At 31.3% G+C, this 14,745-nt stretch overlaps 1 protein-coding gene and 1 long non-coding RNA gene across 7 annotated transcripts in view; one reads left to right on the forward strand and one right to left on the reverse strand.

Annotated features, from left to right (window-relative positions):
• The first annotated feature begins 7,092 nt into the window (after positions 1-7,092).
• LOC146527170 (uncharacterized) lies at positions 7,093-9,317 on the forward strand. The gene is made up of 2 exons (XR_014879252.1): positions 7,093-7,589; positions 8,237-9,317. It is a non-coding gene; the product is annotated as an uncharacterized LOC146527170 (long non-coding RNA).
• A 1,572-nt stretch (positions 9,318-10,889) lies between these two features.
• Imp (IGF-II mRNA-binding protein) overlaps positions 10,890-14,745 on the reverse strand; it is a 36,998-nt gene continuing 33,142 nt past the window's right edge. For all 6 annotated transcript variants that reach the window (XR_014879301.1, XM_085206319.1, XM_085206316.1 and 3 more), the window contains one exon: positions 10,890-14,565. Coding sequence is in view for 5 of the 6 variants with exons in the window: in XM_085206319.1 (XP_085062445.1) it covers positions 14,470-14,565 (96 nt within the window). In the remaining variant the exon portion in view is untranslated. The remainder of the gene's footprint in view (positions 14,566-14,745) is intronic.

Genomic DNA, 14,745 nt, shown 5'->3' on the forward strand with positions numbered 1-14,745 from the left:
ATTATATTTTACATCAATCTTTTTAACAAATTTTAGGAACATGACATTATGAAAAAGTGATACTTTTATTTCATTATATATTATCATTTTTATTTCCTTTTAGTAACTTGAATATAACGGTAATGTGATATATGAAATGAGTATTTTCTAATATAAAAGTATCTCAAAAAAACTTGAAAAAATATTTTTTGTATAAGCAATGCCTACATTTTTCTGGAATGTGTGACGCAACGTACTTTATTTAGCAATGCATCAAAAAGAACAATAGTTGTAAACTCCGTATTTAACACTTTGCAATTTTATAGTACAATCTCTTGAATATTCTTATTTTATATATGTATATATAAAAAGGCCCGATTTATTATTATTTTAAATTTATATGTATGACTTTTATTATTTTTTTTGTTGTGTGTGTGATGCGTGTATACAAGAGCTGACGTAATAATGTCAAATTAAAATTAAAATCGAGTAATATTAGTCTATATACAAAATAGTAACAATCTCAGAATAAATAAAATGAGCCTTTTTATACGACATTATCGTAATTTATTACTTTTCTTATAATAACATATATCTTATAATAATATATATGTATTGTTATTAAGTGTCGCGTGTAGATTATAAGATATTTTGTTTCAAATTATATATATATATATATATATATTGCAAATAAGATTAAATACTTTATCATATAAAAAAATCTATGATTATATTTTAAATTGATTGAAAAGCAATAAAACAACGATAGCAATAATATTGAAGTCGACAACGAATCTTTTTGTCTGTTATTTAAGTAGACATGTTTGAGCTAGCTCAAGCTAGCTAGGGGACTCGTTATGTTTGTTAACACTTTACTATGCTATAACATTATGTAATTAATATAGTTTGTAGATTCGTATATACAACGCATGTATTTTAATATATAATGTAGACATTTGATATGAAATGCTATTTTAAAAAGATCTAAAATAATTTAGAGATATTATTACTTCTCATTTTACGAGCCTAGTTTTGGTAAAATGTGTCTTAAAATTTATTTGAATTATTTTTATAAAATTGTTAAAGTCAACGTTTCAAAGGACACTTACTGATACATTATGAAATTTCCTGTCATGTAATATAAAACACCAATTTCGAAAGTAAGCATAGGCTAAAAGTGTGAAGAGTGAACGGTTTGAACACTTTAGTTTTACAGTACCGATTTATAAACAAATTAACTTTATCATAGTAACGTAATAGTAGTTTTGGAAATGTATTCACATAGTATTAGGGTCGCCTCCGAAATTGGGAATAGAGTTAGAAATGGAGGTGAATTTAAAAGTGATGCATTTCGTAGTACGTGAAAGTGACTAGCCAATTTTAGGAAAGAAATATATTATTATGTAGGTTAAGCACAAACATACTTAAATAGGATAAAATTTGCCTTACTTTTTGTGAGTGAGCTTTAGAAGAAATAAAAAGCAATAGATAATAAAAGTATCTTTGAAGTTAATTGACATAAGACCACCAGTAAACAACCCGTATACCTAAGTAACGATAGAATTAGAACAAGTACAGTTTTAAAATATAAGTAAACAAATGAAACCTCCATCCGCTCTCGAGATTGCTAATAAAATCTATGCCTACGATGGAAATGCGAAAAAGAAACAAATGAGAAACAATATATTTATATTTTGACTTTTTAATTGAGTAATCTCCTTGCTTTTTGTAGCTATACCTATTTTTTAAATACTTAGCCAATTAGATTTCTTTTATCTTTGGCTGCTTTAATAAAAACAAAGAGACGCATGGCAGAAACGAAAGTAGTAAACATAATAATTTGTGAACATATACATAACATAAAGGCATAGTATCTACCTGAAAGATATTAACATAAATGAACTGAAACCATACTTTGTTGTTGTCTCTAATAATTTCAACGCTGATGTCGTATTTTCATGTAAAAGAATATATTATATATATAGGTAGGTATATGTATATCGTGTGCAATTTCACATAACCAATAAAATTACTTATAAGAACTTTTAAGTGTACCTAAATCAAAATATCTCCTTATGTTTTCAATTATTATACAAATACTTATATCTATATATAATTAAAAGTATCCTAATAATCATAGTGTGTCAATTTTTTCGATTTATTCCTTCCTTAATAGCAATTATTAACACCAGAAGTACCTACGGAAGTAAATTGTAAGTAAAAAAAAACACAAATATTTTAGGTATATATTTGTATAATGTAATAATTATAGATTATTACGGACTGTGCGTTAAAACGGTATACCTACGTAAAAATCATGGATTCAATTTACATTTGACTTACGTGATAGGTACAATTCTCTTCTATTTCATTAAAAATACTGTTGATGTTCTAGATGAGCGTAAATACTGCCTTATACAGCTAATACTACATGTTTACTCATATTTTAACTTTCAAAATTATTCAATTAAATAATTTTGTTTCAGTCATCAGTAAATAACCATACCATATAAAAAACTAAATTGTGTGTCTGTTTATTAATGATTTATGCTGGACAGTTGCTTTACCATTTAATAATAAAATAACTCCAAAATTCTATATGGATGCTACATTAACTGTAACATATATGTTTACAATTGTAACTTAAACTTAAGTACCTAGGGTCCACTACGTTGTAGCTGTTGCCTAGATAACGTACGAACCACTATTCTATATTATACTTATTGTTGAGATAATATTAAACTAGTGCTTTGGCTGACCATCACCGTTTCTTTTATAATTATTAATTTATGCATTATTTATTTGAAAGACATAAACAATAATGCCATTATACAACACGTTATATCATAATATTAAAACGTAAGCACAAATAATTTTAACCGTATTCAGCTCATATCCAAACATTTTATTTTTACTATTTTAGTGAACTATGATTGAAATTAACTTGAAAAATAATATGTCAACATTCGAACAAATAATTAGTTATTGTTATGTTGTTGTCGTTTGTTTAAAAATATATGATTTAAATGTATGTAAAAAAAAATCTACTTTTATAGTGCTGGCACCAGTAAACGACTAGTCAGACGACTAGTAATGTTCATCACTTTATTTTAACTCTAAAAAATATGAATACGTAATGAAATTCTTATTATATATACTAAACTATACGTTTATATACTTCTTACTGGCTAGATGCATAGAATCACCATCATTCTCGATTTTACTTGTAGAAGGAAAAAATACATAGATCGAGCAGGTACGTCCAGGTGAGTCACTAGCCTGGCAGCCACATAATGCTTGCATTTCTTCAGGGACAGTGTACCCTTCCCCCCTCCCTTCCGGTGTCGCTGTAAAAGCCAATAGGGCTAACAGCATTAACCTCATGATCGAAAAAAAAACTGTAAAACCGACTGGTTGTCTGTTCGATCCCCACTCGAGGGTATGAAATATTTATTTAAATTGATATTTTCATTTCTTCGCTCTGGTGCCGAGGCAAAGCGTGGCGTTGAGTGCCATCACTCAACATGCAATACCTCCAAAAATCGACAGAAAGTGTTAACATAACCTTGCTGTGAGCGGGATCCAACGTGACGCTGAGTAGGTACAAACACACAGCCTAAGAGTATAGGGACTTATAATATAGCAACAATAAAAAGATTTTTTTAAATACACTTTTTATTTTTTTATTCTATTTCCAGATAAATTGTATTATGCGTTCATACGGGACGTAGTCGTTTACTGGTGAATACCGATTACTGGGTGTTGACATCAGCTTTGATGTCGATAACTGAACATTTTCACTATTTCTGGTTAATACAATTTTTATGCAACGTAAACATATTTTTAGGTTACCAAAAAATGTATATATTGTAATTTAAAAATTATTTCATATTATTAATTATTTTTTTATATATTTGTTATGTAAATATGCCACTTGCACTGTAAAAATATTTATTTTCATTAATATTTGCTTTTAGATGTAAACACTCCAAATTTGAAAACAATTATAACTTTTAGAATAGCATTTGATTTCTTAATGTATGTAACAAATAGTAAAAACTACAATCATTAACAATTACACGTGATGACTCTATTTTTTAAGCATTTTTTATAAGTAAAATGTTTGAGACAGAGCTGTATTAATTTATGGACGCAATCGGTCGTACTTTTACTGATAGGAACCAATCAACAAATAAAAGATATTTAAGTTCGAGAAAACATTATACAGATTGAAGTTCTAAATTAATTTCGTGTAGCTCGGTTCCAATTTGTAAAACTACGTCAAATTCATTTGTTTCAAATATTTTTTCAATCCCATCAAAATACATTTGTGTCTGTTATATTATGCTTTATTTTTATTCAAAATAAAAGTAATGTAATACAACTATTTTTTCATTTCCTCCCAAATATAAAATTACGGAATAAATCTAATATATAAACAAATATTGACTTTTCAATCAATGTTATATAGCAGACGCCCTTATATATTTATAAGCCCTTGCCATTTAGGTACTCTAGACATTGTATTTTTGTTTAAAATCTAAAACTAGTCAGCGAAAGAGTGTAGATATTTTAGATAAAAATAATTGTTATCGATATCTTTTGACAAATAGAGAAATACAATTTAGTGAACCAAGTCAATGACATTTTTCATTTTTAGCAAATATAAACTAGTTTGAGGCAATGAGGGTAAAAAAAAGGCATCAGTAACCAACAAGCACTAATGATTTTAACTTCTTAAAATAAGGAAATGTAGAATATACATAAAAAGAAAATATCTGCATTTATTAATCTTAAGAGGTTAAACGCAAGATATTGCTTAGGTATATTTTTTACTGTGACAGCTTGTTTTTTTTTAAATTTATGTTATGAATTGCTATAATAGATATCTTTATATACTTATCTTATTTATTTTTGTTATGCAACTATTTGAAACTAGTTTATATTTGCTAAAAATGAAAAATGTCATTGACTTGGTTCACTAAATTGTATTTCTCTATTTGTCAAAAGATATCGATAACAATTATTTTTATCTAAAATATCTACACTCTTTCGCTGACTAGTTTTAGATTTTAAACAAAAATACAATGTCTAGAGTACCTAAATGGCAAGGGCTTATAAATATATAAGGGCGTCTGCTATATAACATTGATTGAAAAGTCAATATTTGTTGCATTTTAAATCAGCAATAAATACCTACACTAAAATTATTTTCTGTTTTATTTTAGTACAAGATAACTAGGTAGTCGACGCACATATGTTCTGTCTTAATCGATAATTAGGTATCGATACTAATGTTTTATATCTACTTGAAAAAGGTGACAATGTCTAATGACTAAGTCTAATATAGTAGGTGTTTTAATATAATGTAATTTAATATAATCATAAATGGATGCCATTCATTTTTTTTTAAATAAAAACATTTTCCAATATTATCAACTAAGTTTAGTAGGGAGTTACTCTGTTTTAAAAAAATAAACAATGTTTGTATGTATTAATATAAAATCGATTGTATTATGTATTAATATTTATATAATATAATTTTCAATATTACCTTCTACAGTAAAATAAAAATCGTAATATAATGGTGATAATCGTTTTTTGCTAATTATTATGTAGGGTTTCTTAAAAGTGCATTTTAACTATTCTTGTAAAACATCGAAGACCACAAAAAAATAATAAAAACTGCTCTTTGTCCTAAGATGCCAGGAGTCAGTCAGGACTATTACTTACAATTATTATAAAGATTGTTTTAGCTTGAAGCTACATTCTTCACATAACAGGACAGTCAGAGCCTAGGAGCCAAATGTTAAGAAACCCCGTGGTCCATTAAGACACTTCCATTCCCCGCCTCCCGTCGAATTCTTTGAAATGTTGAGAGGTGGAGCTCAACGCCGCGCTTTGCCTCGTTGCCAGAGGGAAGAAATAAAAATATTAAATACTAGCGGACCCAGTCGCGGCTTCGCCTTCTTGAACTATACGAATATTTATTAAATATATTTATGAAATTATTTTCAGCTATCAATAGAATTAGTAAGAAAATATAAGCCTAAATAATCAAAAAGAATAATAAGTGGAGACATATTATTAAAAAAAATATCTGAGTAATTGAAATGAACCCACAACAGAAGTAAAATCAACTAAAGGATATTCTCATATTCTTAATATTAGAAAAAGTACCTAAAGTTACAGTCTACATAGATATCTACTGTATGAAATAACTTAACATTTTTCTATATTAAATGGGATAATTATTGCGAGCAATATCAAATAAAATCGCAAATGAATAAAATTACGATGTATTAAGTGTATAAAATCGATAAAGATAACCGAACTGAAAGAAAGATTGTTTGGTTCTATTTAGTTAGTTAGTTAGTAGTTAGTTGTAGGTAGTTTTAGTTATTCTAAATATACTTAAATAACATTAAAAAAGTAGCGGGCAATGTCGCGCAGGACCAAACTTTACACCACACCAAGAAAAGAAGAGAACCAAAGTGTAGTTTAAATTAATTATAAACAGCAAATAAGGCCGTCCTGGCGAGGCGGCACAAGAGTGTGACTATAACGCGACGGTTGTGGGTTCGATCCCGCACGAAGAAGTGAAATATTTATTTACGTTTATATTTCCATTTCTTCACTCTGGTGTTGACTCAAAGCGCGGCGTTGAGTTCTGCCACTCAACACGCAATGCCTCCAGAATTCAGCAGAAAGTAAGGAACGGAGTGTCTTAATTCTAGGTTCCCTCTACGTACCCTGCTGTATGCAAATAATTACATAAAAATAAACAATAGTTTGAAAATGTACGAAAATTCATAAAACTGTCAACGTCATCTGCCCGTTCACGTCGGTCATACTGTTCCGTTCATAGGCTAGGTCATTTCTAATCAGTGACATCTCCTTAATTATTTATTAAAATGTTATACAGAAAAATATAACTTCAATCTAGATAAAATACTAAAAGTGACTATTTATATATTTATTTTCATAAGGATGAATATGCCTAAATATTTTAGATTTTAAACGTCCGCACACAAATAAAGCTACTGAGCATCTGTGTCAGAATTTACGACAACATATTGTCAATATAATATTGTGTAGTATGCGGGGCCATATATTGATCAATACTAATGACAATAATATTGTGTATGGCCAGCCTTAGCTTCCTAGACTTCTTATCTATGCTCTAATATCATTACTAATTAATCTGTGGTTTAAATAAATATAATGTCTTTTTGTTTTGTCAAATCTGACTATGAGTGTTGATTCAATAATCAATATTTCTCAATTTCTCTACTTTAAAGATTTGAATTCTCATCCCTTTTTACAAACAACTTTGCGTGTTCTTCATACAACGTGATTATTAGTAAAGTGATCTACATCCGGAACGCCATAATCAAATAACAGAGTTCAATTGTTTTTTTACTTTTCGATAATTAATTTCTAGAACATATATTGAACTTGGTGTTAGTTGATTATCTCAAATTTCGCAGAGAGGGGAGCTCACAGTCCAAAGAAGAGCGTTATGTACATTTAAAGAGGCCTTACACTTGTGTCACAACTGCCTGGACCTACCACAGGAGCCTGGACTTTACCTTTGAAGATATGTATGGGTTCGTGAAAACATTGTTTTTTTTAATTTTCTGGAATGGGCACCATACTATTTGGGGTGGGCACGGACTATCCGCCCCCCCCTATTCCTACACCCATTCTCTTACCCTACAGAATCAGTTACATAATTTATAATCATAATTTTGAACTTTACTTAGTAAATCTTAGTAAAGAAATTTTTAAAGAACAAAGAGTTTTGATTTCATTTAAAAAAGTAATGTAATGGTGTATTGTGTAAAAAGTAATATAGTTGTGTGTTGTGTACTGTAATTATTTTTGCATAAATAATCAAAAATACTATAAATAATACCATTCCATTTTCTATCAGTGAAAACTGACGAAATGTTTAATTGCTTATTCTCATATTCCATCCAATTTAATACAGGATACAATGTAATGTAAAATAACTTGACCAAGTGGATTGAAAATTTAATCCTTCTCTGTAAATAAAATTCAAATAACCAGATATGGATTTATGTTCTTAATTAATTAATTACAATAAAAATACTATTCTAACATTATTAAATGTTATGTTAATATATTATTCTAATTATAGAGGGTTAATGAAACATAAAAATTACGATACTGTGATAATATAATGACTTTCAAGAATTCCTTTACATTAAAGTAGACATTTTATATTTTTCAGAAAGATGCTGATCTGAGTTTTTAATGAAGATTTGAAGAAAGAAGAACTTTGGGGCTTATATAACTTAAATTTTCAGCATAAGATAGAGAAGTTGAGTTTAACTAAATGCAAATTTGGTTGTTGATATTGAATAAAAAATTGTCTTATTTTTGGTTGCTAGATAGATTAAAATAATATATATATTTAAGGTGTTATTCCACACTTAGAGAAGAAAAATAATTAGAAAGAAAACGCAATGTAATGCGATTTGAACCCTTCTTGGAAACCGTCCAAGCGTCCTGACCAACAAAGCCATACATTCTCATTGGGCTATATGCTTATATTTTTTATACATTTTTTAAATAAGTAATTAATGTATTATTGTGCGCTTGTGCCTCACAAGTGTGTGACTGTAACCACAAAGATTGTGGGTTTGATTCCCACTCAGCTTGTCTTAATCAGAATGTGAATACAATGTGAAGGTGCAAAGATTAAAAACCAAACACTTATTTGGTATCAATCAAAAGAGTACAAGTGATGATGTTTTTAAAATTTGTTGCCCAAAAGTTCATTTATATTTATTTTTTAGTATAAAATTTTGTAAAATATCTTAATTATACAATAAACACAAATAAGAAACTACGACATTCAGGCCCCTCGTGCTACATGATTAAGTATACACATACATCAGAGAATATAAAATAGCAATAGTCGGTGGAAAAATATTTCTTTGGAAAATTTTATTATGTGTATATTGTATTTAGGTATTTTTTACATTAAGTAAAATTTGTGGAAATTACCAATCATCCTGTAGATTCAATATATATTTTTTTACTGCATGCCAAAATTCTATATTTTAATTGAATTTATTATAGTATACATGGGGAGTAGAGGTAAGAAGCACCATCTCGTATTCAACTGAGAAAGTGTCCGCAAGTGGACGATAAGACGATAACATAGTTCAAAAATCGAGCAGTGGCGCTGATATCAAAAGGTACGAAATGAATGAACTGAGCAATAATAGAGGACGTGAAGTATGCAGAGTTCAAATAATTAATATTTTTGATGACTAAATTTTAAAAATAAATATATTTTTACCCTATATATTTCTTTTACTTTATTAACCATTTTTACTTTTTTATTACTGAAATAAAATATTTTTTAATGAAATATTACATACTACATATTTTTATAATAAATAGAAATATCATAACCCGTCTAAAGCAATCCATATATCCACAATATCCACCAATATTTTTATTATTTTTAATTATAGTTCTTCACGTTGTATTTATTATCCAAATGATTATATACTATCAAAGTAGACTTAAAGCGCCACTGCTCGATTTTTGAACTATGTTATCGTCTTATCGTCCACTTGCGGACACTTTCTCAGTTGAATATATAGTTATTGCATTTTTCTTACGAAACTATTAGTATGAAGTTGTTATTTTTTTAACATTAATTAATGTAAAAATAAAGTTAGTTTTAAAAATGTTTAGGTTTCCGCCAGCATTCGTTCAGTTCGATTGTAAGGTCCTCTAGCGAGCCTCATTGGCTTTTCGTCTTATGTTTCATGTATTCATTTTACTAATTGCTAATAGATGGCGTTTTAGTTTATATAATAAAAAAAATATATTTAAACAATACAGTTTATAACCTCATATAAATGGCGCACGAAAGTGATTTTACACACATATCATTTATTATACTTACTAACGGCCCACTCGCGGCTTTGCCCGAATCCTACCTATACAATCATGAACACTACGTGGCTGTATGATAGGACGTCATCGACGGCAAGGGCGCCCTCCGCGAGACTTACGGCTTGCGGCCGTAAACAGAGCGTTGAATTATTTTAATTATACATTTTCTCGAAAATGTACAAGCCCAGTCAAAAAATAAGCAAAGAGAAAAATCCGCTAGTAACATATCACGGACGTACGTCAGTGGCTAAGGGTTAAACAAATTTACTTGAATATCCAAAGAATATCCTGAATCTATGAATCTGAATAAGTGGGTGTCGCAATTGCAAAATGAACCAAGTAAATTTTAGTTACATTTGTGGACATAGCAGACAGAGTGAGAAGTTCCGCCATGATGTAAAGAAACTTGAACCATTTCAAGACCAATGGTGAACTATTACTATTGCTAGCTAGGCGATTACCGTTGTCTTTAAAACGATAACAAAATAAAAAATTTAGTATTTAGGAACAATATTTTGGGCTTAAATATGCATATGCATTAACTTCTGTTTTTTATACATAGTGTTTTTGTTATTTAGTCAAAACAATTAAATCAAGATTTTGCCAAAAATGAAGATTTTATCAAACAAATAAATAAAATTATCGACGTAAAATAAAACGTCATTTGCTAAAAATGATATATCAGATACAAACCTATCCGCAGGGCCACCGCCGCACACGCCTCATTCTCGAAATCGAGCCGTAGGTAGGTATTAGCGGCGAAGTTGAATTGCTTAAAATAGAACGATCTCTTCCTCATTATTGTGTTTTATAACTCCACTAATGTACATGTTAATGTTTGTACTAATTTTCAATAATCAAATAAGACCATATCAAAATATTAGTACCCACCCAGCACTTATCTAAACAATAAAGTGCGTTGTATTATGTTTTACGTTATATTATGGAGATGGAAATGAAAGAATAAAAAAATTCATCAATTTTTATTACGTCAAGAAACCTAAATGTGACAATATTCCATTATTGTTTAAAATAGCATTCTTATATTATATTTGATTTATTGTATTATTTTTTAAATTCAGTTCCCAAAAACATGCACAAAGATAATTATCATATTCATTTAGTAATATTGAGGTAGTTATTAGTTTCTGAACTTATACCAATTACAAAATGGTTCTAAAAATAACAGTAAAATTCAAATAAAATTTCTGCTGAACAAGAAATGTAGTAGATACTGAATTAAAAAAATTCAACCCTTCTAAGTGTACATTGGACCTTATAACATTCAAACGAGAAGCGATAATAACAGCTCCTCAATAAAAGGCCCTCTCGGGCACCGGGCACCGGCACTGAGCACGGCGCTCTGGGCGCCGAATGCAGTGTGCTCGACCGCGCTCTTTTTGATTAAAATGATTTTAATTTCATAAATTCAAAACCAATTATTTTTTAAAATTTAAATACATGCATCCTAATAAGGAGCCAATAATCCAGTCGACCACACGTTAAATACACAAAATATTGATTACACACATGCGAAATGAATATTAAAATGAATGAATATAACAATAGAACCCCGTCAAACAAGAATCGGGGCGGGGCGCGGGCGGCGCGGCGGTGTAGTTCAGTCTCGGGCCGCGCGCCCGCGCCCGCGTCCTCATCCGCCTCTCAACTTAACACTACTTCACAACGATACGATACAATAACTAAAACTATTAATTTCTGCTTCCTACACATTACGAATCACAATGTTATTCACATCACGATAATCCTGATTACAATTGGAAGGAATAAACGACATGCCTATGTACACTCCTACAGTCGTGGTCGGGCGGCCGTCCACGCCGTCCACGCCGACCGAAGCGCTCGTGTCTGACCGACTGTCGGGGATTGCTGTATGTAGTGTAGTGTAGAGTAGTGTAGTGTTCCTGTTGCAAGGAAACTAGCCGACGGTCAGGTCAGGTGGTATCCTCACCTGGCCCTCGGTAGAAGCCTTTCGTTTACTTGTAAACCTGTTAAGTTAAGCATGCCATGGCAATACCATGAATTAACTCTATCTATTAATAATGTACAATAAGATCCTTTTATTAGCCACACAATTAATTATTAAGCCAAAAGTTTTAGTTTTTCTGTAACTGAGCAGCTAATAAAATAATCAGAGGCCGCATCATGTAAATTTTGTAATATATTGGAATCATACACATCTGCAGCACGATTCCAGAATGTTACACAATATGCATGCAGTACAAACGATTACATGATAAGGCGCCTGTTAACAAAAGTATAGAAAAACTTAGGCTAAAGAGACTTAATAATTAAATAAGTCCGTTTAAAGAAGCAAATGACAGTGCTAAATTTTTGTTGGTCCTTGTTATACAAAGTGATCAATACACTTGTATTGGCACCCCGCGCGCGCGCGCGCGCCGTTTCTATCGAATAATGAAATATACTATAAAGTCATAACATGCATTGAATTATTTAAATATTAATAATATTCAATCAACTTTATTCAAGTAACACTTGTATACGACAGTACTTTATACAATATAACCGTGGAATACGAAATAAAACTACAGCGCCGAAAATGAAATTGGTAGGACCACCTTTCGTGCAACACTATTGCAATAGATGCTGACGGCAAAACTTTGCGCGCACACGAGGAAGCCAAATCTTAACCTTAAATTTAACAAAGGAACGTCAAATTAGACCTTTATGTACCTCACAAAATTTATATATTCGATTATCGCAAAGAAATTACATAAGAATGTTTGTCAAATTATATGTTAAAAAAATTGTATGTTTAAAATATAATAAATTTTGGTGGTTTAGATTAAATTGTCAAAATGATTTCAAATACAGTACGAAGTTTTCAGAATGATTATAGCTTTACTTGATGATGAATGATGTTACATCACCTTCCTTCAACTGTCATTGTCATCCATATACGTAAATTGTTCGTAAGTACGTGAAGAGCACGTTAATAATATAATAATACATTTAAGTAAATGCGGCAGTAGGACATGACACGACATGACATGATAAATGTTTAAAAACAAAGTCTGATTCATTGTATGTATATAACGATTATTGATGCTAATTTTACAATTTCATTTTATCTCACGCGAAAATCAATTATTATACCTTTCGGTAACGGTACATTCGGTGAAAATTGTATACCAAGAGCGAGATAATTTTCAATAATATGTGGAAGTGTCCAGGTGGATTCGGCCAGCGGTGACTGCATTGGTGCTCGGGTGACGAGCCAGTGTCGAATGAACGAATTACCTTGATGCCGACACGCTTAACTATATATTTTATACTCTAGTCTCGAGTCGAGATTATGAAAAAAGAATGTAAAACATTCTTACACTTTTGCCAAACTTCCATATATTATTATCACATTTATAAATATAAATATCTAAGCTTTTCATTAATTTTGATATTAATCACTTAATCTTAATCTCTCATAGTCAAATATCTCACTTGGCACAATTATAACGCAAATCGTACACTCGCATTAAACCGTATCGTCGCGTGGAACCGAACGACCGCTTCGACCGTTGGCGAGACGAGACGGTCGTCATCGTCGCATCGATACAGAAAAACCGTTATAAAGCTAACAAAGACAAAATTACAAAGAAAACGATCAACAAAGTCACTTACAAACAAAAACTCGTATCTTTTAGACCATACCGTCCAACGATGACTACTATATCAAAAATATTTATATTCATCGCGGGTGGGAAGTGCGCCGCTAGCGCGCGCATATTTATTTGTGTTACATACGTTACAATACCCTATCGTAGTTTTAAGCATTCCTTGAGCCTCATGAGTAAAGCGATGTCGTGTTTCTCCAATCCTCATCGGTATTTCGCAACCCACACACCCTTTCGACTAATATCAACAGTATATTGTAGTGATTTAACAGATTAATCTATTACTTCATAACAAAACAAAATATGCGTTACCTCTTGTATGTATAAAAAATGGTGCTGTATTCTATTATATACCTATTGCTACTAACATGTGTATATTGTATAGAGAAACATAATTATCAATTATTGCATTCTGTGAAAACTCTTTATAATGCAGTACAATAACATGGTATGAAAACAATATAACAATTAAATATATTCGAGCTTATTCACATAATTGTCACTATCGTTAAAAAGAAATAGTGTATATGAATAATAAAGATATATATATATATATATAATAATAGATAATATATATGCAAATACACATCAACATTAATCCTGGAATAAAATTCATCAATAGTAATTAATTATAATTCACTACATTAATATAATTACGTCAACAACAACATTGGACACAGGCTGCCAACACACAGAAGCGGCGGTACTATGGGATGTAGGGGGTCGGTCGGGATCGTGGGGAGGGGTCGGGGAGCCCGGTTGGTGACGAGCGACGGCGGGTTGTGGCGAGTGGTGGCGGGCGGTGGCTGGTGGCGGGCGGTGGCGGATGGCGAGTGGTGGCGGGCGGTGGCGGATGGCGAGTGGTGGCGGGCGGCGGTAGTGGCGGCGCGCGGCTCTACTGCGGCGCGGTCGCCGGTGGTTGCGCGGCGCGGCGGTGGCGGCCGGGCGCGCTGGCCTGCGCCACCATCGCGCGGATACGTCGCTGCGCGGACTGCAATTAACCACCACGCGGCATCACTACATTGCAACTCGTTAATAAAAACAAATGCCGCCTACACATCGTGATTCGCTAGCAATCCGTAAACAAATTTTGCCTCAACAACTCCTCATTCAGTCTATAGCAAAGCACCATCAACATGTGTCTTTTTCTTAACATCAAATTATCCTTGCT

Source organism: Heliconius melpomene, chromosome 21 (assembly GCF_056956725.1).
Source record: "Heliconius melpomene rosina isolate 202511_hmr_F chromosome 21, ASM5695672v1, whole genome shotgun sequence".
In the NCBI taxonomy this organism is placed as follows: Eukaryota; Metazoa; Arthropoda; class Insecta; order Lepidoptera; family Nymphalidae; genus Heliconius; species Heliconius melpomene.